The sequence below is a fragment of the Populus nigra genome, chromosome 12 (assembly GCF_951802175.1).
Source record: "Populus nigra chromosome 12, ddPopNigr1.1, whole genome shotgun sequence".
Lineage (NCBI taxonomy): Eukaryota > Viridiplantae > Streptophyta > Magnoliopsida > Malpighiales > Salicaceae > Populus > Populus nigra.
Window position 1 is genome coordinate 5,980,342 of NC_084863.1, and position 23,458 is coordinate 6,003,799.

The 23,458-nt window shown below is 34.9% G+C and overlaps 1 protein-coding gene across 2 annotated transcripts; it reads left to right on the forward strand.

Moving 5' to 3' along the window:
• Nucleotides 1-4,331: 4,331 nt before the first annotated feature.
• Nucleotides 4,332-21,133, forward strand: LOC133669721 (uncharacterized). 2 transcript variants are annotated; one of them, XM_062089957.1, is made up of 26 exons: nt 4,332-4,617; nt 4,700-4,780; nt 5,009-5,146; nt 5,581-5,691; nt 5,785-5,835; nt 5,947-6,047; nt 7,946-8,039; nt 8,344-8,475; nt 8,572-8,832; nt 8,944-9,022; nt 9,790-9,881; nt 9,998-10,081; nt 10,859-10,933; nt 11,033-11,080; nt 11,621-11,716; nt 12,112-12,341; nt 12,639-16,144; nt 16,254-16,333; nt 16,545-16,625; nt 16,882-16,953; nt 17,039-17,144; nt 17,269-17,323; nt 17,936-18,064; nt 18,155-18,272; nt 18,742-18,824; nt 20,401-21,133. In XM_062089957.1, the coding sequence occupies exons 1-26, from the start codon at nt 4,453-4,455 to the stop codon at nt 20,825-20,827; spliced, it is 6,495 nt and encodes a 2,164-aa protein (XP_061945941.1). In that variant the 5' UTR covers nt 4,332-4,452; the 3' UTR covers nt 20,828-21,133. The 2 variants fall into 2 exon arrangements, with proteins under 2 accessions (XP_061945941.1, XP_061945942.1); XM_062089958.1 differs by lacking the exons at nt 4,332-4,617; nt 4,700-4,780; nt 5,009-5,146; ... (3 more) ...; nt 7,946-8,039; nt 8,344-8,475 and having other exon boundaries at nt 8,678-8,821.
• Nucleotides 21,134-23,458: the final 2,325 nt, after the last annotated feature.

A 23,458-nucleotide genomic window follows, 5' to 3' on the forward strand; every position in this document is an offset into this window, starting at 1 on the left:
TCTCTATTTCTCTAACTCCCAACCTCTTTCTCTCTCTAAAGTTCTCTAATTAGGTTTGTTTTCTTAATAAGATTCACTTGAAATCACTCCTCCAATCTATAAATTTGAGAGAAACTTTTATAAAATGAAGAAATGAGAGGAAATTCTAAGCTCTTTCCCCCTTCAATGGTCGTCGACCTCTCTAAAAAAAAGAGGGAATTTTTATTTTAATTACAAGAATGTCACGTTTAATTGCCCTATATGTTATTTGTAGTCAATTACCTACTCATCGGTGTTGTTCGCATACTGATTTATTACTTTATCTCGTTCAAGATTTTTAAGCTAAGTTACTTGGAACTTTCACCCCTAATCATAATAATTTTCTCTTAACTTATTATTTTTTCTATTGTGGATTACATTATTTAACATTGATTTATAAATTTTAGGTTGGGGGTTTACACTTTTCTTGGTATAAACATGGCTTGTAGCACTGGTATTAATCAACTACTACCCAGGATTGTTGATTAGGTTGACTGTGGAGACAACCATCGACAAGCTCATCTCCAACACTTTATTTGTGAGGTTATTAACCTTAATGACATTAGTTTAAATGATATCTTTCAAAGTTGCCTTGTTGAGCCCTATTTATGTGATTATTGGCTTATTGTCTAGTCTTATTATAGATAAAGCATTTTTCATTGAATTTTTTAGCAATTCCATTTCACTTCACAACAAGATTCTTCTTTGATTTTTATTGTTGTTCTTTGTTGTTTGTTCAATAATATTTGCATTTAGAGTCATAAAGGAAAATTTAACTCTTTTTTGGAACAACTTATTATCCTTTTCTATCTTCAACCTTGGAATGAATTTTCCAACTTCCATGTTACTATGCTTATCTTTAAGGTAATTCTTGAAATCTTTCTAATATGATGATAATTTTTCAATAACTACATTCACTTGAAAAGATTCACTCAGAACCACCTCTTCAACATGAATATCATGCAAGATGAGTTACAACTTTTGAACCTAGCTAATTATATTCTATGAATCGATTATCTTGAAATCAAGAAATTCATTGACTACGAGCTTTTTCATGCTAGCGTATTCAACCTTGTACTTTCGATCCAAAGCTTCTCATAATGCCTTTACACTCTTGATTAAACTAAACATATTATACAATGTATTATCCAAATCATTTAAGATGTAATTTTTATATATGAAATAACTATCATTCTATGTGTCCACACTTGTCATAATAATGAAATTAAATCCATCATCTGACAAATTTGACACATCTTCAAGCAAGAACTTCGTTAAGTTCAAGATGGTTAGATATGATAACATCTTTTATTACCACTTCTTAAAGTTCAAATCAATGAACTTTTTAGGTTTCTCATCATGCACTACAGAAGATGATAGTGGAATCTTAATTACCGAAGCAGTACTTGTTGTAGTATTTATCAAAACAACATTGGTTATCATAACCATTTCTTAGGTTGAAGACAAAATGACTATTCTAAAACAATAGATAAATGTATACGAAAAAAAAAATAAGTAACAAAAATATAAATTAATTAACCACGAAACTAAACTAAATAATTAAACAATTAGAAATCTTGTTTTAGACTTAAAATTGTTAGGAAAAATCACAATTCATTATCAATTCAATTTTCATATGCAAGTTTGGTTCTAATTAAAGCAAATAAACTAAAATTGCATACAACTTAACAAACTAGATTAGATCAAATTTCTAGCATAGAAATACGTAAAGCTTTAAACTAAATTATAACATTAACAAATAGAGGAAGCTTTAAACTAAATTATAACATTAACAAATAGAGGCAAAACCTTAAGATTGCTAAATAATAATGTATTTTAATGTTTAGTTTTACAGGATATGATCTGCATGAACATAAAACTAAATTTCTTACCTTGTTAATTTTGTAAACTTAACTTTTTTATATACTTATCAAACAAACACTGCATCTCTAAGGATAAAATAAGCATACAACGAATTGCATATAATCTATTTCAAAAATAAAATGTATAATAAAACCTAGTTTAAATAGAATATTTAGCACACTTGCTTATTGAAGTACTTAGTATGTATAGAAATAGATGCATACCATGTTGTTATCAATGATTATGTCCCGTGTTGTTAAGGCTTTATTACTCGGCAATTGAATTGCAATCAACTTTGTAGGATAAATTTATTAGGAAAAGCTATATGCACTAAGATTCCATAAAAAATATTATCAGTTGGGGTTGATTTGTAGTTATTAGGGATAACTATAAATTAGACCCCAACCTATTATACCTATCATAAATTAAGATGAACTTGTGAAACTTCATTAAAAATAGCTTAAGCTATTAAGGTTTTGGTAATTTAGTGACCGTTGTTGATTTTTTTTTAAAAAAAAAGATTCATGTTAAATTTGAAATTTTTTTTTAAAAAGAAATAATGATGACTATCCTTTAAAAGATAATAATTTTAAAATCATTGGATAATATATAAAAAAAACATAAGTAATACATAACTAAAAAATAAAAAATAAAAAACAAGATAGTTTATAGCTATCATTAAAAATGGATTCTTCAACCTTCAATCATTTGAAATGATTATTCCTTTCTTAGAAGATTAGAAATTTGAAATATATGAAGTAGTAATTTCATCCAAGAACCATAAAAACCCATTAATTAAATTCATTAAATAACACTATTATAGAACTAATCTTTATAAAAATTGATCATATAAAACCACATCTCATAAATTAGCAAACTCACATTATTAGCATCCAAAATCAAAGATCTTCTCAAAATCTACAAATATGAATCCACCACCATTATAAAATCCTTCATCACTACTAAACATAAAAAGCATCTGGACATATTTCAATGTTTGAATCTTATATACATTGATTGAGTTTTTGCATTTAAAAAGAAAGGATTATGTTTAAGGGTTTTGAGTAGGGGTGTTCACGGTTTGGTTTTAACTCAAAAATTCAACCGAACCGGAAAATAGTATTCTTTGTTAATCCAGACCGAACCAAGAATTGATTTTGTTCGGTTCGGCTCGGTTTTTTAGCATTAAAAACCAGAAAAACTGGAAACCAATAAAGATTTGTGGAGGCCTTCGTGAATGCTGGAATGAGATTCCTTGATTATAGGAATAATGAAGTCAGATGTGGGCAAGAGATAGATTCAACTGTTAAAGAGAATTATTCCTTCCTTGAATAGCCATCAACTTAAAGCTTCTCCCTTGATTTTCTTCACAAAGTCCTGCAAGTGTGGGTAACCAAGATATGGTTTCAAAGACTCAAAACTTAAAAGTAAGATTTAAAATTAACATACGAGAGAAAATGAGAGAGAAGAGCACAGAGGGAGGGAGGGGTGGGGCGGCTGGAAAAGGGAGAAAGGGAAGGGGCAGCTAGAAAGGGAGAAATTGATAAAATGATTTAGGGTTAGGGATTCTTTTTTTATACTTTTTTTAAGTTATTTAGATTTAATTAAACCGGTTCGGTTTGGTCCGGTTCAATTGGTTTAAACTTTTTAAACCAAAACTGAACCGGACCGGGTGATTTTTTATTTTTTAATCGGTTTTTTTGGTTTTTTTATCGGTTCAGTTTTTTCAATTAATTGTTTCTTGATTTTTTCAGTTTAATTGGTTAGTCGGATTTTTTTAGCACCCCTAGTTTTGAGTGAAGAAATAACTATAAAATGATGATGAGATGAGAAAAGAGTGAACAACAATTAGAAGAGGAGAGGGATTAATGATTTCTATTTTTGAAAAACAATTTCATTACCGAGAGATTGAGATATTTTTTTATATATATTATGCCAATGTAATATATATTTTTAAATTAGCTCCAATTTAATTTACTTCTAGCATGACATTTAATAAACCCAAATAATGAGTATCATATTATTAAGAATTTAATTGGTTGAGTTATTTTAGAGGATGTTTGAAAGGACAGTAAATGTTATTTTTCAAAGTATTTTTTGCTTAAAAATATATTAAAATAATATTTTTTATTTTTAAAATTTTATTTTTGATATTAATATATTAAAACGATTTAAAAATACTAAAAAATTTAATTTATTTTTTTTAAAATTTTAACAAAAAAAAAAGTTAAATCTAAATTCCAAATGGGTCTTTCAATAAGATATTTTCACCTTTAATTTGAACGTCAATGGACTATAATGCTCGTTCTTTGTCCATAACTGTTCCAAGGAGACTTTTTTTTTTAAAAAAATATAAACTGATTAATTGAGAGATTAAACGTTCAAGTATATATATAACAAAAGATGCAAACCTTAGGGACTGATATGTATTTATTTTGATACCGACGATAGTAAAGAAAATCGTCGTACAAGTATCTAAAGAAGAGTCATCGTCGTCGTTCTCTGGCATCCCTAAAATGGAATGATTGAAGAACTTAGGAACCCTAAAACCAAGAAGAAAAGAAAATCGAAATGGAGATAGAAATGGAGGCGAGAGTGAAAGCACTGAGCTACAAAGTGAAAGGAATGTCAAGAGAATCTCCTTCTCAAAAAGCCTCTCATGTCCTCGACACTGACCTTCGCTCTCACTGGTCTACTGCCACAAACACCAAAGAGTGGATCCTTCTCGAACTTGATGTATGCAATCGTCATTTTTCAATTCAATATCATCTTCTTCTATAATTATAAACTCAATTTTTAGCTTGATTTTGATTTTCAGGAACCTTGTTTGTTATCGCATATTCGAATATATAACAAGTCGGTGCTTGAATGGGAAATTGCAGTTGGTTTACGTTATAAGGTAGGCCAGCCATTTAGGTTTTGCTTGCATTTCATCTATTTTTTTTGTGTTTTTATGTTTTTTATTGTTAGAATGTTTGCTGGAAACTAGAGGCTAGGAGTATTCTTTCTCGCTTTCTTAAAATTCGATCCGGAAGCTTTTTAGGTAGCTTTTTTTTTGTTGCTGTGCTTTTTGTGTATTGAATGTCTTGTAGAGCGTGGTAATGATTTTTTTTCCCTGTATAACTAGCCGGAGGCATTTGTTAAAGTTCGGCCAAGATGTGAAGCGCCTCGTCGTGATATGATTTACCCCATGAACTATACTCCATGTCGTTATGTCCGGATATCTTGCTTACGGGGAAATCCCATAGCTATTTTTTTCATTCAGGTATATGAGGATTAATCTGCCCTTTCTGCTTTGGATCACCGTGGTATCATAATATCATATAATAGCTTCATTTTCTCTTTTGATTCAGCTCATTTTTGTTATCTAGTAAGTAGTGCCTTTTTGAACTATCTAGTCCCGTGCCAGCCACTGATTTCTTCTATAAGGCATGGGAAATAAATATTGTTTTACTGATAACAAACTTAACAATAAGGGATTTAAGTATTTTTCCTTAAAACTTTTGTAATTTTCAGATATTCGAGATTTTGTATTGGTTGATATTAATGGCCTTGACTCACTTTCAGTTAATTTCATTACTCACCCTTTTCTGAATTGCTTAATGTAACTATCGAGTGCAGTTCATTACTAGCTCTGCAATTACTGTTTGATCTCTGTTTATTGGTGCTAAAGTTGTTATTGCTGTTGCTGCCTTGCAGCTGATTGGGGTTTCGGTGGCTGGTCTTGAACCGGAGTTTCTACCAGTTGTTAATCACTTGTTGCCAAACATTATATCACACAAGCAAGATGCTCATGATATGCATCTTCAGGTGGATCACGTTATTTATACAATCTCCAATTTAGATGTATTTCTTTAATCAGATTATCATTTTTCCTTGCCTTCTGACTGCTGTTGTTTGTAGTTGCTTCAAGACATAACAAACCGGTTGCTTGTCTTCCTTCCCCAACTTGAGGTATTGTATTTGCTTATTTTTTCAGAGGAACTTGATTTTGATTTTTATTATTACTTCTAATTTTGTTTATCTGCTATTATAGATTAGCATACTGTTTTCCTTGCTTTGCAGACCGACTTAACCAGCTTCTTAGATGCTCCTGAGCAAAACTTGCGTTTTCTTGCAATGCTTGCTGGTCCCTTGTACCCAATACTTCACATTGTGAATGAAAGGTTGGTTAACTTGCTAAATATCTTCCATGCATGTTCTAAGCATCAGCTTTCAACAACCTTTTAAAAGATGTCACTTCCAAAGCTTTTGTGTTTCCTACTTTCTCTACCTTATGTCTATTCTTCTCTGGCATTTTGTCTTTCTCATCCAAATATAGGGTTGTAATCGTGGTGGTGTTTATATTACAAACAATGATGTATAGTACAACTGAGGTTGACAACAGGATAATTAAGTTTCTAATTGTTTCAAGAGAAATTTGTGATTGCAAATGTAGAAATGATGTCAATGATTTCTGCCTCGTCACTGAATCATTTTCCACCTTCTCAACACATTGCCTGTTGGAGGATGAATGGAAGAATTTCAAAGAAAATGTTTTTTCAATAATTAGAAATTATATCATATTATATTTTGTTTGTCAACTTAAAAATCTAGCTATTTTAGTCATATAATATTTAGTGGTAACTGTGGAATATTTTTGTCCTAGTTTTTTTTCTTAAGGTTTCATTAGGGTTTAGCTATCCATATAACCTATTGCTATGCATGTGCTATCTGGTTTAAATTTTGGGGGCAACCAGGGGTAAGGTCAACTAGAGATCTTCATCCAATGTTTTTCAAGTTCTAGATAGTGCTTCTATAGGATCAAAGATTTACCCAACTACTGTTGCATGCTTTAAGAGTGTCCCACTTCATGGCTTTAAATAGCTAAGCTTTCTGTGAGAGTTAAATTGTAAACGCAGATTTAGCCCTTATAATCCAAAAGGCCTTGCTTAAATTTAATGTTGAATTTCATGAAAATAAATAAATAAATAAATGAAATAGAAGTAGTCAAAATCCAAATGAGGAACTTGACAGTAAACTTTTTCATGCAATTAAAGTGCTTTCGACAGAAACTCTCCTAGTTAAAGTGCGGAACAATAATGTGTAAAGAATCACTTTGGTTTAAGGTTTTTTTCTTCTTTTCCTTTTAGGGATTAATCAATTTAATTTGATCTTAGTTTGTCTTTAAGTTCCTAAAGTTTGGCACAGTTAAAAATTTAAATGATGTGCTTGTAGAACCATTATAATATTCTTTGTAGTGCACGTATTTTAGCGGGAAAGGTGGAGTATGGAGGTTGTGATATTTCATTGCATAGTTAGATGTTAGGGACTCCTGTGTGGTTTTAGAAGCAGATGAACTTAAATTTCACCAAACTAAAACTTAAGGATTTGAAAATAAATTATACTTATTGTAATTGTTATTATTTTTTCCTTTACTGCTGCCTTGACTAGAGTGAATAATAGTCATTTGAGCTGGTATCGGTCTTCTCTGTTTTATTTGTGTGTTATGGTACGTGGATTTTCATTTCTGGCAGATTAGAGTAAAGGGTAATTATGTTGACTTTTCTGGATTTGTCCTGGCATTGTGGAAAGAATGGATGCTTGTGCTGTTGGGGATGAGCCTAGAAGTGTCCTCATCCTCTTCGACCTCTTGTATACTTAGGAACTTCATTCTCAAAGAATTATACCCCAATTGAGCTGATCATTATGGTTGGAGATTTGTAAAGTAGTGATGCCTGGATTCTATGTACTGTCTTGCTATGAAGCCTTTTGCCGAGTACATGCTCCTGGAAGTCACAAAAAAAGGATTCCGATTTCCTTGTGAATTTTAAGACGTCCCAAGTTTGGCACAGCCAATTATTTTCCTATTTTTTATCACCATTCATCTGCTTCTTGGCAAATTTTCTTGTATATAATGATTTTGCTTACAATTATCTTTTATTTTTTTCCTTGGGTTTGGTTCTGATGGTTTTTTTGTTTCTTTTGCACTTGTAGCATCTTCAAGATGTATTTTCCTTTTGGACACACTCACATATCATGGGAGTAATCTAACTCAATGGTTATTATTGTGTTGATACTACAGAGAAACTGCGAGGTGTTCAGGCAATATCTCTGATCTTGATGTTCTTAAGAGCAATCAACCATCATCTTCCTTAACTGTTTCTTCTAACTTTGAGGTAGCATCTGATATTCTTGTTTCTTTGTCATCTGTTATGTTTTGCTTTGGCTTGATGTGCATAGTCAGTCAGCAGTTTGACAACTTCAAGTTTCCTAAAGGATTGAGAAACTACATGTTCATATATATAGGGTTGACTGTTGTTGGATGAGCCTTTGTTCAGTGTTGTTTTTCTAACTATCTTGCTGATTAATCCTGTATTAAGCATTTCCCTTGCACCTTGCTTTTCAAATGGACCTTTTTTTCTTCTCTCTTTTAAATTTTCTTTGAATGGAGATGGCGTGTCTGACCTTTTGCACTTGCAGCCAAGAAGATCACGGAGCACTTCTTCATTTGTCCCATCCAATTCTAGTTCCATGGTATTCCGACCTGATGTGATTTTTGTGCTGCTGAGAAAGACATATAAAGAATCTGATCTGGGCACTGTTTGCAGAATGGTAATGGATCTATCTTAGCCTCTTCACACGTTAGTGCTTTATTGTCAACTTACAGGCACTACATTTTAACTTACTGATAGATTCCCTTTATTTTAGGTGTCTAGAATCCTGCATAAGCTTATAGAGCCTGTTGCAGTGCAAGAAACATCAACCACTGCCAGTGATGTTACATCTGTCATGGATGAGACATCAAAATCTGAATTATCTAATCCTGTTCCACTTCTTGATTACTCAAGCTTGTTTGGAGAAGAATTCCAGATACCTGATGATCATTGGGACTCTAGCATTCTTAGTGTCCTTGATATAGGGGCAGTGGAAGAAGGGATTTTACATGTTCTTTATGCTTGTGCGTCACAGGTTGATTTCAATTTTATTGATACAATACCCTTAATTAACCATTATTTGATGTCTTTCTTTTTGCTACGTTCTTATGAGTGAATTTTCTTTCAATTTCTGTGTATTTTGCAGCCTTTGCTTTGCCGCAAATTGGCAGAGAACACTTCTGAATTTTGGTCTGCTTTACCACTTGTACAGGCATTAATTCCAGGTCAAGTATCACATAACGACCATGTGTACCGGAATTTCTTAACTTGCAGTTGTTGTTTTAGCATCCGAGTTTCCATATTATCTCGTATAACTTCCAAAATAATAATATTCTGCTTGGAGGTTATCTTATTTTTGTATGTGTTGAGTTTTCCCTGGTATTATCTTGTCAAACTCTAATTATTAGTTTTCTACCCCAGTGGCAAGCAATAGCCTAAGATTATTATTTACTGGAGAAAGAGTCAAACTGCTGTGTAAAACTTGTTATGCAATTAGAATTTTGTCTATCTAACTGTAATCTTTGATCTTTAAACAATGTAAATCAAATTCTTAATTTCGAAAATCTTCAGATGCCAATTGGAGTTTGACTTGCATAGCTCCTCTAATATATTTTTTTGTTGTTTTCAGAAATGAAATTTTTATAAGATAAATGGAATACTTTAAAACATCATATTTGAAAATCAACACCCATAATAAGAAAGTGCTCGACAGAACATTAAATTTAATGGTGGCTTGAGGGCAGTTAGATTTTTACAGAAAGTTATGGTATGATGTTAACCTATGAGTTACTCCTGGTGTAATCTAAACCTATCTTTTATGTATTATGTCTCATTATCATGAGAAGGTCATTTAATTGCTGGCTATGCTGTAGTTGGTTTTCAATTCTGTTGTATTCCAACATTTTCATCTTCAAGAATTTAAAACCATTGTTCACCCAACTTTCTTGAGACTGCCTTGCTGAATTTGGCATATTCTTTTGTAATTTATTAGCACTTCGGCCATCTGTGAGCAGCCTTGGTGATAATTTTGATGACAACTTTTCTCCATGGAAACAGCCTTTTGTGCAGCAAGCCCTTTCTCAGGTTACAGTTGCTGCGATCATTAACTTTTTAATCTTTATTCTTTTTTGTGCTGTGTGATATTCCTCGAAAGCCATTTCAAGATTGTATTGTGCTTACCATTGTGGTTATGATTGCAGATTGTAGCTACATCGTCTTCGACATTGTACCACCCACTTCTTCATGCCTGTGCTGGATATTTATCGTCATTTTCACCATCACATGTTCGTCATTCTCAATTTGCTTTTCCTATCCTCATAGCATGTGACCTCTCTTTTCTCTATAATGTCAGCCTTTTGTTTTCATTTAACTGAGAGAGAAGTTACCCTATAAGTTCTTTGTTTCATCAAGCTTACATAAACAGTGGTGTGACTGAATGTTGAAATTGGAATTATGAAGTGGTTATACCTGTACATAATTTGGCCATTCAGATGCAAATCTTAAAGGGTATTTTTACCTTTCTATTAACATGTAAGGTTAAAAATATGATGCGTTTTTTTGGTTTGGGTTTCTCATCAAGCTTACATGGACAGGTGATTGAGTGGCTGAATTGAAATATAAAGGGGTTACATCTATACATAATTTGGCCATTCAGATGCAAATCTGAAATGTCTTTTTACCTCTCTAGTAACATGCTAGGCAACAAATGTGCTGCATCTTAGTTTGGTTTTCAAAAAGCACCAAAATGTGAATTTTCCAAGACCACATTTTGATCAATTTCTAAATTCCAAAATCATGGTTTTGGAAACTGTAAAAAACTGAGTGTGTATGTTTTGGCTCCAAACTTGTCTTTTCCCAACTCTGACAATCCCAAACACAATTTGTCTGGTGTTGATGGTTCAAGGCACTAAATGGGACTATAAGAATTTACTGGTGTGTGCTATAATACAGCTGTCCCTCTGAAGAAGTAAACCTTCTAAGAAGCACTTATTCCTTTCTTTCCTTGAAATTCAATGCACTCGCATAGGAAACAACCACCATAAGGTTTACTTCTTCTGCAGGCCAAGGCTGCATGCATTCTAATTGATCTGTGTTCAAGTGTCCTAGCTCCTTGGATGGCTCAGGTCATTGCAAAGGTTGGTGGTGCACCTTTTGCCTACAGTTTGGTTTTTGATTTCTTATTTCACATACTTATCTTGTTCATGATATCCTGATTTGAACTGATAATGATACAGGTTGACCTAGCTGTAGAGCTTCTAGAGGACCTTCTGGGCACAATTCAGGTGTGTGTATCACTCTTTGCATTATTGTGTTTATGCAATTTGTTGAGCAGAGAAAACATACTTATGTGCATGAACTTTCACTGCTTTATTACTTTCGAAGTAAAATATCCGAGTCCAGGAGATCAATATGATGGACTCTTACAACTTAATACCAGTTTCTTCCAAATCAAGATATCTTTGCTGGATCTGCTGTCACAAGCATTGTTTTAACTTTTTTATGAACCAGAATAACAGATAATGTTAGGGAGGTTTGCCATCCTAATCAAGTTGATTGTTGTTGGATAACATTATATATTTATCATATTTTATAATATAGTTGTGTTTTCTACTATATATTAAGATGTTCATGGTATCCACTCATGTTTGTGCAATGTGTTATGTATGCAGAACTAAATTTGTGATAAACATTTAAGAATGTGTACTGGAAATTGCTAATGCACTAAATGGTTATTCTTCTATTTATTTCATAATTTGCTGCTGACTACTTTTTCTTCCACATGTATATTGGAGGTTTTAGGTTTGTTTCATTATGCTTTTCAGGGTGCTCGTCATTCTTTGGCTCGAGCCCGTGCTGCCCTCAAATATATCGTGCTGGCCCTTTCTGGGCACATGGATGATATACTAGGGAAGTATAAGGTACGCAGTCATATTTTAGTGGTTGTGTTACTTGTATGTTATATAGTTTTGTGGATCTAAGTGCCCCAGAATTTTGACAAAGAAACTCATGAACATTAGTCTCTCTCAATGGTTAAATTTGAATGCTGTCTTGAATATGAATGATTAGTGCTCCATAATTGCTGTGGAGATTTTACTGTTGAATGCTGCCCACGTTTTGCCTAATTATTCTAACGCGGCAGTGATTATTGCTACTTTTCTTGTCATTAATAGTGGTGTGTATTTTTTGCCCGTCTCAAATAGAGTAAAGGGAGAGAACTCGAATTGGGAAAGAAAAACTAGGGATTTTAACTTAATTACTCTCACCCCTAAAGAAAAGATAGGCGTTCTTATTATCGTTATCATGTAACTTTCAGGAAGTGAAGCTCAAAATTCTCTTTCTTTTGGAGATGCTAGAGCCTTTTCTCGATCCTGCCATCTATGCACTGAAGAGCACAATAGCTTTTGGAGATGTTTCTTTCACTTTTCTGGAAAAGCAGGAGCAGACTTGTGTAACTGCCCTGAATGTCATCCGTACAGCAGTGCAAAAGCCTGCTGTTCTTCCTTCTTTGGAATCTGAATGGAGGCGTGGATCAGTTGCCCCTAGGTATCAGATACCTGCATCGTGATGGTGATAGAGTCTTATTTTTAAGTAAAACCAAACTTTTCTTGTTTTTCTTGAAAAACATCAAAAGAAAATTGATAGAAAGCTCATGCATATATTTTAATTTTATATAACTTGTGACAAATAATAAATCAACAACTACCAACAGGTTCAAATTTCACTAGTCTTCATTCAAAATATTGAATCACTTGTTTCATATTCTTCTTGTGAATTAAGACATCAGATGATATGCTCTTCTGTTATATTGGATTAATAATGGATTCACACTGTTTTTTGCAGTGTACTTCTCTCAATATTGGAACCTCACATGCAATTGCCTCCTGAAATTGATCTTTGCAAGTCTTCTGTTTCTAAAAGCCTTGAGCATGAAGCATCAACCGCCTCCTCTCATGCTTCCCTGGTTCGCCAAGGGGGAGATTCTTCAAAATCAAATAACCAAGATGAGGTGGATGTTTCTGATACAGGTGTAAAGATGGATATATTCGAAGATGTCAGTCTTCTTTTTGCTCCTCAAGAGCTACAGACCATAGTACTGACAAATGTTTCAAGCAGTCCCAACAAGCATATCTTGGATTCCAACCACAAGGATGCCAACTCAGAGCTGAACCATGTAATTGAAAAAAAATTTGGTGACCAGTTGCAGAATGGCTTAGTGTTAGATTGTGGTTTCATTGCAGAATACTTTAACTTGCAAGCAGACTATTTTCAACTTATAAACTACCGTGATTGTGAGCTTAGGGCCTCTGAATATCAGCGTTTGGCTTTGGACCTACACTCAGAGAATGAGATTACCGTTGAAGGTCATGATGCTGCTATTGATGCTTTGCTTCTGGCAGCAGAATGTTATGTCAATCCCTTTTTTATGATGTCTTTCAGATCCAGTCCAAAGGTGATTCCCGTTAACATTGGTGACAATAAAAAAGGAAAAAATTATGAAATCTCAGAGCTGCGGAATGCTTGTAAAAAGAATAGTTGTGACTTGGAAACAATAGCTCTTCTCGAAAAAAAAAGGGACAAGATTGTCCTTCAACTACTGCTTGAGGCTGCTGAATTAGACAGGAAGTTTCAGAGGACATCAGATTACTACCCTGAAGGAATTGTCCAACAAGTCATAAAGTTGTCTCCCCTTGATGTACAATCTACAGATGCAATTACCTTGGTTCGACAAAATCAAGCTTTACTGTGTAGTTTTCTTATTCAGCGACTGAAGAAAGAGCAACACTCCATGCATGAAATTCTTATGCACTGTCTTGTCTTTCTGTTGCACTCAGCCACACAGCTCCACTGTGCTCCTGAAGAAGTGATTGATTTCATATTAGAATCTGCTGAGCATCTTAATGGGATGCTAACCTCGCTCTATTATCAGTTAAAAGAAGGCAATCTGCGGCTGGATCCAGAAAAGATACATGGGGTACAAAGGCGGTGGATGCTGCTTCAAAGGTTGGTAATTGCTTCAAGTGGCGGTGAAGGTTCAGATTTTGCGGTCAATATCAATAGTGGGTTTCGGTGTGGAAACTTAATTTCGCCATCAGCCTGGATGCACAGAATATCTACATTTTCTTGCAGTGCTTCTCCTCTTGTTAGGTTTCTTGGTTGGATGGCTATATCTCGAAATGCAAAACAGTATATAGAGGAGCGGCTCTTCCTTGCTTCAGATCTGTCACAACTTACACATTTACTATCTATATTTGCAGATGAGCTTGCAGTAATAGATAATGTCATTGACCAAAAATACGAAGATGATAAGATTGAACAATCAGGAATTAAACAAGATATGCTGATTCACCAAAGGTCTAAAGCTGCTGATCAGCATGGAGACCAGTCTTTTCATGTCATCTATCCTGATCTCAGTAAATTCTTTCCAAATTTAAGAAAGCATTTTGAATCTTTTGGGGAGAACATTTTGGAGGCTGTTGGATTGCAATTGAGATCTCTTTCATCCAGCGTTGTGCCTGATATATTGTGCTGGTTTTCTGATTTGTGTTCCTGGCCATTTTTTCAAAAGAACCAAATTACTTCTCAAAATAGTTATGTTCATTTGAAAGGTTATGTTGGAAAGAATGCCAAGACAATCATACTCTACATTTTAGAAGCCATCATAATCGAGCACATGGAAGCAATGGTGCCAGAGATACCTCGGGTGGTGCAAGTGCTGGTATCCCTTTGTAGAGCCTCTTATTGCTGTGTGTCATTTCTTGACTCAATAATGCATCTGTTGAAGCCTATCATTTCATATTCATTATGCAAGGTATCTGCTGAGGAAAAAAAATTAGTTGATGATTCGTGTCTTAATTTTGAGTCACTGTGCTTCGAGGAGCTTTTTCTTGATATTAGACAGAAAAATGAGAGTCAAGATCTGACTGCAGGAAAGGACTACAGCAGAGCATTGACAGTTTTCATTCTGGCTTCTGTCTTTGCTGATTTGTCTTTTCAGCGTAGAAGAGAAATATTACAGTCCTTAATTTTGTGGGCGGATTTTACTTCTTTTGAGCCAACCTCATCTTTCCATGACTACCTATGTGCATTTCAGACTGTTTTGGAAAGCTGCAAGATTTTGTTAGTCAAGACATTAAGAGTCTTTGGTGTTTGCAAATTGCAGATGCCCCATGTTTCTGATACTAGCACAGGAACACTTAGTGATAGTAGAACAGAACTTAGTTCGTGGTTTCTCAGTGATGTCTTCCATAGCTCTTGTCCACCCAAGATTTCTGAGGAGCTGGAAAGTAATATCTTTGATGATATAGCCTCAAAGCAGAAGGATTGTAATTTATCTGTTGAGGAAATAGAAGACTTTTCTAATGTCTTAGAGAATCTCATTGCCAAGCTTAATCCAACTATTGAGCTCTGCTGGAATCTACATCATCGGTTGGCAAAGAAGCTGACTGTTACATCAGCTCAGTGTTTTATGTACTCAAGATGCTTATCTTCAATTGTGCTGCAAGTTCAAAACACTCAGGAGAATGACAGTGAAAATTCTTGTGCGTTCAAGCCAGTTGACTGGTTTCCAGTTCATTGGAGGACTGGTCTAGAGGCACTTGCTGAAGTCATTATGAAGCTCCAGGAAAGCCATTGCTGGGAAGTTGCTTCTCTCATGCTTGATTGTCTACTTGGAGTACCTTGTTGTTTTCCGCTGGATAATGTTATCAATACCATCTGTTTGGTAATAAAAAGTTTTTCTTGCTGTGCACCAAAAATATCTTGGCGCTTGCGATCTGATAAATGGTTGTCGATGCTGTTTGCAAGAGGTTTCCATAATCTCCATGAGAGTGATGGGCATCTTGCTGATCTGTTTGTTACACTGCTGGGTCATCCTGAGCCTGAGCAACGGTTTGTTGTTCTTCAGCACTTGGGTAGATTGGTTGGCCAAGACATGCATGGAGAACCAGTTTTACAGTCTAATACCATTAGTTATAAGTTACTATCACCAGACTTAGTTCTTTCAGTTCCCGATTCATTTCTGTCTCTTGTGGTGTCAAGTACTTGGGATCAAGTGGTTTTGTTGGCATCATCTGATTCTTTATTGCCTTTGAAGACTCGCGCTTTGGCACTTCTTGTAGCTTATATGCCATATGCAGGCAGGCAGCAGTTACAATCCTTTCTTACTGCAGCTGATAGTGTTCTCCATGTTCTGGGAAAGGTTACATATCCAACATGTGAAGGTCCATTATTACGGCTTTCATTGGCACTTTTTGCTGGTGCCTGCCTGTACTCTCCTGCTGAAGACATTTCCTTGATATCTCAAGATATATGGAGGAATATAGAGACCATAGGATTGTCAAGAAGTGGTATGTCCCTTTGTTATTTTGTGCAGCATAATAGAAATGTGACCAATGTGATACCTGTTCATTAATGTAACTTCTTTTCTTCTTCTCTCTGGTTTCCCTTATTTTGCAGAAGGTAAGCTTGGTGATCTGGAGAAAAATGCTTGTGAAGTCTTGTGTAGATTGAGAAATGAAGGGGATGAAGCAAAAGAGGTGTGTTCTGGAATTCAGCTAAGCCTTGGCAAATTTCCTGACTGCTCTTATAAACATATTGAAAGCTCGTATGGATAAAGGCAGAATATATCTAAAGAGTTCTAGCATATTGACTAGTCTTGCAAATTTTCTTCTCTCTTGAAGAGTTGAATTTAGCATTTAGTGTTTTTTAGCAGTTTAATAATTTATTGAGCTGTTTTTCTTGTGCAAGGTTCTGAAAGAAGTGCTCTCTAGAAATCCCTCAAAACAAGTAGACCCAGATTTTGGGAGCACCCGGGAATCAATTCTTCAGGTAAGATAAATGGTTAATTATGATAGCTTAGTTCAGCTCCTTGCACTGGTGAAGGATATTGAAACTCTATCTTCAATTAGGTTGAAGCAGCACTTTTAAGGCCCTGTCTTGATTACAATTACTTGATTAATCCAGAACTTTTTATAATAAATAACCATGTTAATCATCACTCAATATTTTTGCTTGCCTAATAGCCTGAGTTAATTGTTCCTTGCTATTTTTTACTTGCTAATTTTTTATAAGTCAATTTATACAGGTCCTTGCCAACTTAACTTCAGTTCAATCGTGTTTTGATATGTTCTCAAAGAAAATTGACCAAGAGGCAATGGTAAATATGTTCAACCATTGCATGTATGTTGTGTTTTTACATCCCAACTGACAAGATGGACTTATTTAATCTGAATATTTTGTAGGAACTAGAAGAGGCTGAAATAGAATTAGAAATTCTTCAAAAAGAACATGCAGTACAAGAATCATCAAAAGATTCCAAAGAGGAGAGGGATATTCCTTGGATAACTGGTGATGATTAACATCCCTTATAGTCATATGTTTCTTATTAGCTGCTGAAAATGAAAATCTACTTCTGGAATGATTTCTTTCTTACTGCTGTTATTTAATAGTCTTCCAACCTTTAATTGTCCAGCTTCTGTGAAAGAGGATAACCGCCTTCAGGAAATCAAGGATCGCATTCGCTCCCTGTATGTACTATGTTTTATTTTCCGCTATAGTTTGGGATAAGAAATTCATTGAAAATAGGAAAAAACTGTAATGTGGAATACCCGCAAACTACATAATTGGCATTCATTGACTGGACAATTAAATTCATATCATGTTTGTGATGCTCATTCTATTTATTGCTTAGATGTTTCATGGTTACATGGATTCAGTTTAATACTGTATAGCCTTTTTAACATTGTTCATTCAGGAAGTTTATAAGACAAAGTAGAAGAAGTATTTTGACAAGATGTTGTTAACAGTCATTTACATCATGATTTCTTTTTATGGTGTTTCAGTTTCAGCCAGAGTTAGTTATAAACCTGCAAGAACATTGTCTGGTGAATGCCACAAAAAGGGACTTTGTGCTCTACTTTTCTAAACCATATAAAATATCCATGTGTCTTGAAATGGTTTCCACTTTCTATTGTTTTGTTCACAAAGTGCAACATCTTGTGTATTTTCGAATATTAGCATGCAGAGTAGCTTGATTTTACGTTTTTTGTTTTCCTCAACAAGCACCAAGACCCTGTTGCTGAACAAGTGACAAATTCCCATAATGTTATGTGCTGATCTGTTGTCATCTGTTTAATCAGAGAAAAGTCCAAGCTCCAAGAAGACATAGTAGCCCGCAGGCAAAAGAAGCTTCATGTGAGACGTGCTCGTCAGAAATATCTAGAAGAGGCTGCTATACGAGAAGAGGAACTTCTGCGTGAACTTGATAGGTTTACATATGTTCATAAATTGGATCAATTCCATGGAGAGGACATTGAGAGAGAATTGTCACTAACAGCTAGCACTCAATGTGTTTTCAGGGAAAAGGCTGCTGAAGCAGAAAAGGAGATTGAGAGACAGCGGTTGCTGGAACTTGAGTGCGCAAAAACTAGGGAGCTCCGACACAATCTTGACATGGAGAAGGAGAGGCAAACACAGGCAAGACCCTTCCCAAGTCCCAATTCTTTCCCTATATGGAGATTTAATTAAACACACGTCAAGAATTAGTTAGACCCAATATTGTGAACTCTTTTGGAAAAAATGTTTTTTGCTCTGAAGTCTTGTTTCCTTTTTCTTTTTCCTTGTTTTCTGTCATGCCATAGTTCAAAGGTTTGGTGAGTATTGTGATCTTTAATGTCTTCCCTGTCCGTGTGTGCATGGGGAGGGGGAGGGGGATGGTTTGCCAAGGTCTTCCCTGGCCATGCATGTGTGATTGTTTGCCAATCCGCTCCATTTTTATAATGGTTTGATTTGCCCTTTACAAGATTGATTGTATGCTAATGAGTCATTGTTTCAACTTTGCTTGCAACAGTTTTTAAGGTTTTCATGTCTTTAATGCTTGAGGAATGACATGTATTAGTCATATCATAAGTACAAGCAAATAACTTAAGTACATATTTGCATGTAGAGAGAACTTCAGCGTGAACTGGAGCAGGCTGAATCTGGACTACGATCATCAAGGCGTGACTTTCCTTCATCCACCCATGGCAGGTATATTTCATACACCATTTGTTAAAGCTTAGTGATATTTCAGGGAAACAATACACACATTTCCACGTCCTTGATTCTAATGGAGCAATGGATTGGAGGAAAAAGGAAGATTGAGGAAGAAAAGAACATGGATCAAAATCATAGTTCTTGTAGAGCTTCCTGGTCCTCTATTGCCATACAGTTTCTGTAAGAATCAAGAGGCACCACTAGAACTGATGGAAATCGGTCTTCAGTACTTGCTTGTAAATTATTTCCGGAACCCTTTTTTGCAAGATGACCAATGGGTAGTACCTTTAAGAGTAACTGCACTGGCAAAATACATTTTGAAGTACAATGGTTTGGTGCAAATCTGAACAGACAGGTTCTGTGAATGAAATTTATCCTGAACTCCTTCAGCTAGGTGCCTTGCAAAGTCACACCATAACTTCCCTGCTTTTTCCATGCACATCTCCAGCTTGTTAATTTCCTTCTGTATTAAAACCCTAGTCTACTTAATATTCATTAGAGCAACCATGTGGCAATCTACAAATATGAAGCTTATCATCGATCTGTGCCCAAAAGGATTTGGTTGCTTTGACAAATCTGAAGCTGGAATCACAACCTCCCTCAGCCAAACTCCCATGGCCTATTTCTTGGATGAGGCATTTGGTTTCTGGTACTGCTCATTGTCACCATCGATTTGGAAAGCTTTCTGATTGGTCAACATGTCAGCTCTGATCAGGACTACCAGGATCTTTAGTCACACTTTCACTTCTGCATTTGCTTCCCCACTCTTAATTTCTCCTCTCTTTTTTCCAGCTATTCTAGACTAGCTGGACTGAATATTACAAATTCCAAACCGGGAAAAGGGGGGATCTCCACTCTATTAAATGTAGGATTTAATCTCCTATAAGAAAACTGAAAGTGATATCAGGTTTATGTTGTTAACTTTCAGTCAATGGCATAAGGCTGTTCTCCAAGGAAGTAGAACATGTCTAGTAAAGTGTCATTTGTAAAACCATAATCCTGTGTATTTCATGTGCCAAACCACAGAGTACCGAAGTGTATTTTGCCCATACCAATCCCTTTTTATTATAAAATTACCATTGTATCTAAGAAGCGCCTATTCCTTGACTAACAAGGTAATACATTGGGTGGGTGTTGAGAAAGTTTTTTACAAGCGAGTTTAATGAGAGCTGTTCTTTTTTATTGACTAAATGGTTTTGGTAGGAGGGCAAGTTTCTTCAACACTTGCTCATCAAATCTCAATTTTTTAGGCTTCATTGACGAGTGCAGAAGGAACTGCCCCCCTCAAGATCAATGATATTAGATTATCATTTTTTTTCCTGTAGCAATCAAGAAGAGCTCTTTGTGATTCTGTTATTCCAAATGCGTTATGAATGACCAACTGTATATAGCTCTAACAAATCATTATCATTCAATCTACCATATATTGCAAAATGTTTGCTTTGATAAACTTTTCCTTAATGAGAAAATGGAAGATTTATAGAACTAGATGATATGGTGGTGCCACCTTAGCGCCAATAATTTTGACTGTTGTGTTTTCTTTTTTTTTTTGAAAAAATTCTGTCTGCAGTCGGCCTCGGGATAGGTACCGAGAAAGGGAAAATGGAAGATCAAGTAATGAAGGGAGTGCAAGAACAAATGCTGGCAGCTTGCAGCCTGATACCGCCACTAGTTCATCAATGGCTACGCCAGCTATTGTGTTGTCTGGCTCTCGACCATTTTCAGGCCAGCCACCAACCATTCTTCAATCTCGTGACCGTCAAGATGATTGTGGCAGTAGTTACGAAGAAAATTTTGAAGGAAGCAAGGACTCTGGCGACACTGGCAGTGTTGGGGATCCAGATTCGATAACAGCATTTGATGGGCAATCTGTTGGATTTGGGTCCGCACAAAGGCATGGATCTAGAGGGAGTAAGTCCAGGCAGGTGATGGAGCGGAGAGAGGGAAGAGAACGAGATGGAAGACGGGAAGGTAAGTGGGAGAGAAAACATTCATGACTAGTGACCTGCTGAGTTAGATGTAGGTTTAGGATTAGTCAGTGTATATACATCATCAAAGGTTTTCATTTACCGTTACAGATTGACACTGCATCTGATCCACCATGGGAAAAGTGGATGAATCACGTAATGTATCTCTTAAAAAGAAAATTTACCGATGGAATCATCACAAACAGTTGTTGTAGCTCTTACTTCAGTGATTTAAACGAATAGAAACAATGTTTTCAAGCACTTCTCTCTCTGTAATATTGGAATCTTGTCTTCGTCAGAAATTGAAAGAAAGATGGAACAGAGTTTAGTAGGTTATTTTTTCTTATGAAGACATGTTGTGTTAAATAATGAATAATGGTAGCTTTCCAGCAGATATAAATGCAGCCCCAAGTCCAGCTTCTGTGTTAATGAGTTGCTGTCAAGTAACAAAATAGGAAAAAGGCTGCTGATAAAATAAGTGATGGTGGAGAAATTCCATGTAAATCTTACTTGCTTTTTGTAGCTTAGAATAACCTTCCCCCCCCCCCCCCCCCCCCCCCCAATGTTTTATTAATGTCACGCTGTGTACTCTCGTCAGTGTAGCCATCCAACATGTACAACAAAAAAATAAATAAATAAATAAATAAAACGAAAAGCAAAAAAGCAAAATTCTTTTCATTTTGGATTTGTATCTTTTGAACATTTTTTTAATTTTATCATTACTTTCATTCCTGTGGCTCCTTAGTCATTTTTCATCTTCTTCTTTGAGAAGAAGTTTCCTTTCTTTTTATTTTTTTTTTGTATTGTTTTTTTTTTATATCATTTTATTTCTTGTGCAAGAACTTATCAACTTGTACCAAGTCACTCTTATTTTTCTTGTATTTTCTCTTGATGTAAGAACTCAATTCTCTTATTGAAATTTGTCATCTTACACCTTTTTTTTTTCTTAGAACGTCATCTGATTATCCACATGATTTTGAGATTTCTCCTTATCATGAGTTGATATATCATTAAAAAATGATAGTAAATAAAATATTTGATAAACAACGAAAAGGATTGAAAACAAAACGTTTTTGAACAGACAATATAAAGCTGTCAATAAAAAAAACAGAAGTTTATATTTAGAGTAGAAGTTTATATTTAGAGTAGAATATGACCGATCTTAATACCAAGAAGAAAATTTAGCATAGAAGATGATGTTATTATTTGATAATTTGATATATGTTTTACATGAATTAGACATATAAAAAAATAAAATAAAATAAAATAAATTATAAAAAATGCTTGATGATGTCCTTTAATTAAATGATTGAAATAATTTTCTGATTACCTAGTTATTCAATTTCTTGATTTCTTTCTTTTATTGATTAGAAAATAATCAAGAATATTCACCTTAATTATCTCCTAAACAAATTCATGATACATGCCCTCATGAGACTAGCAGGAGGAACCTTATCATCTTCCATCTTCTACAATTTTACAAGCAAGAATTTTGTTCATGTCCTCAGTTCAAAAATAATATTTAAATAAGCAGGAACTAATATACCATTTCCACCCCAATAGCTTTCAAATTCACAAACAATTGGTACCTAAGCCTCAACTGGTTCAATATTCAGCATGACTAGAAAATCTTCAATGCAACCTAAGACTTGAAGAAAAACTACAAAATCAAGAATCAAGCTACAAATTTATACTAGGCGCGCGCAGAGTGCTAGGCCAGATGGTAACTCCCAGCCTTACTCATCTCCAAAGTATTGCTTACCATATATCCTCTAACCCAGTGTAAACGCTGATTTTCTTCAATTTCTCAGCATTCCCACTTCTCATGTCACAAAAGTGGATACAAACATTCTATTAATTTTCTGTTCCACGTTTTGCAATCCACCCTGTAGCATAGCTTGTCATTGATCAGGGAAAGAGCAGACATTTCAAAATTAAATTTTTAAGACGACAACTGGGACAAAATTTGGAGCAGAAAGTCAAGCTCAGTTCACTTGTGCATAGCAGGGGTAGGTTACAAATTTTCAAAAGTGTTGTCTTTCTCTTCAGGTCAAACAGGGGCACAAGCAGGGTAAGTTGTGGTGGATAAAGCTAATACACTATTACATGAAACATATAACGCTTATAGAAGGAGAGAGAATGGATTAGGGTGGATATATTGATTCTGAAACATTATTCTGTTTTTCCCAAGTTTTTTCCTCTGTTTCAGAACCACCAACCAAAACTTTCTAATAACTGGGTGGGAGGCACCTGAATTACTCTATTATTGTTGGGCTTCACTGTAAAAAGCTTTCATCAGTGAGGCAATTAATCACAAGTGGACCTGGAGAATTATTGATCACCTAATCATATCATTCTTGAACAAAAAAACCTATTTGGCAAATGCTCTCAGGTATAGACACAGATCTCAACTCTCCAGCGTATTCTATTGAGCTCAACGGGTCAGGACAAGGATCTTTACGTTGAAATTATGTCTTCTGTCCAAAAATAATTTTTTAATATATTTTCAAGGAAAAAACACCACATTTCCAAACACCCATTAGTCAACCAATCCAACAGGTCTTGCGTACAATTCATATTTCATACTCAAACTGCATTACTGATATGTAGCCAAGTTATAGTAATGTAAAGTAGGCTAACCTTGGATGGGCATGTCATAGG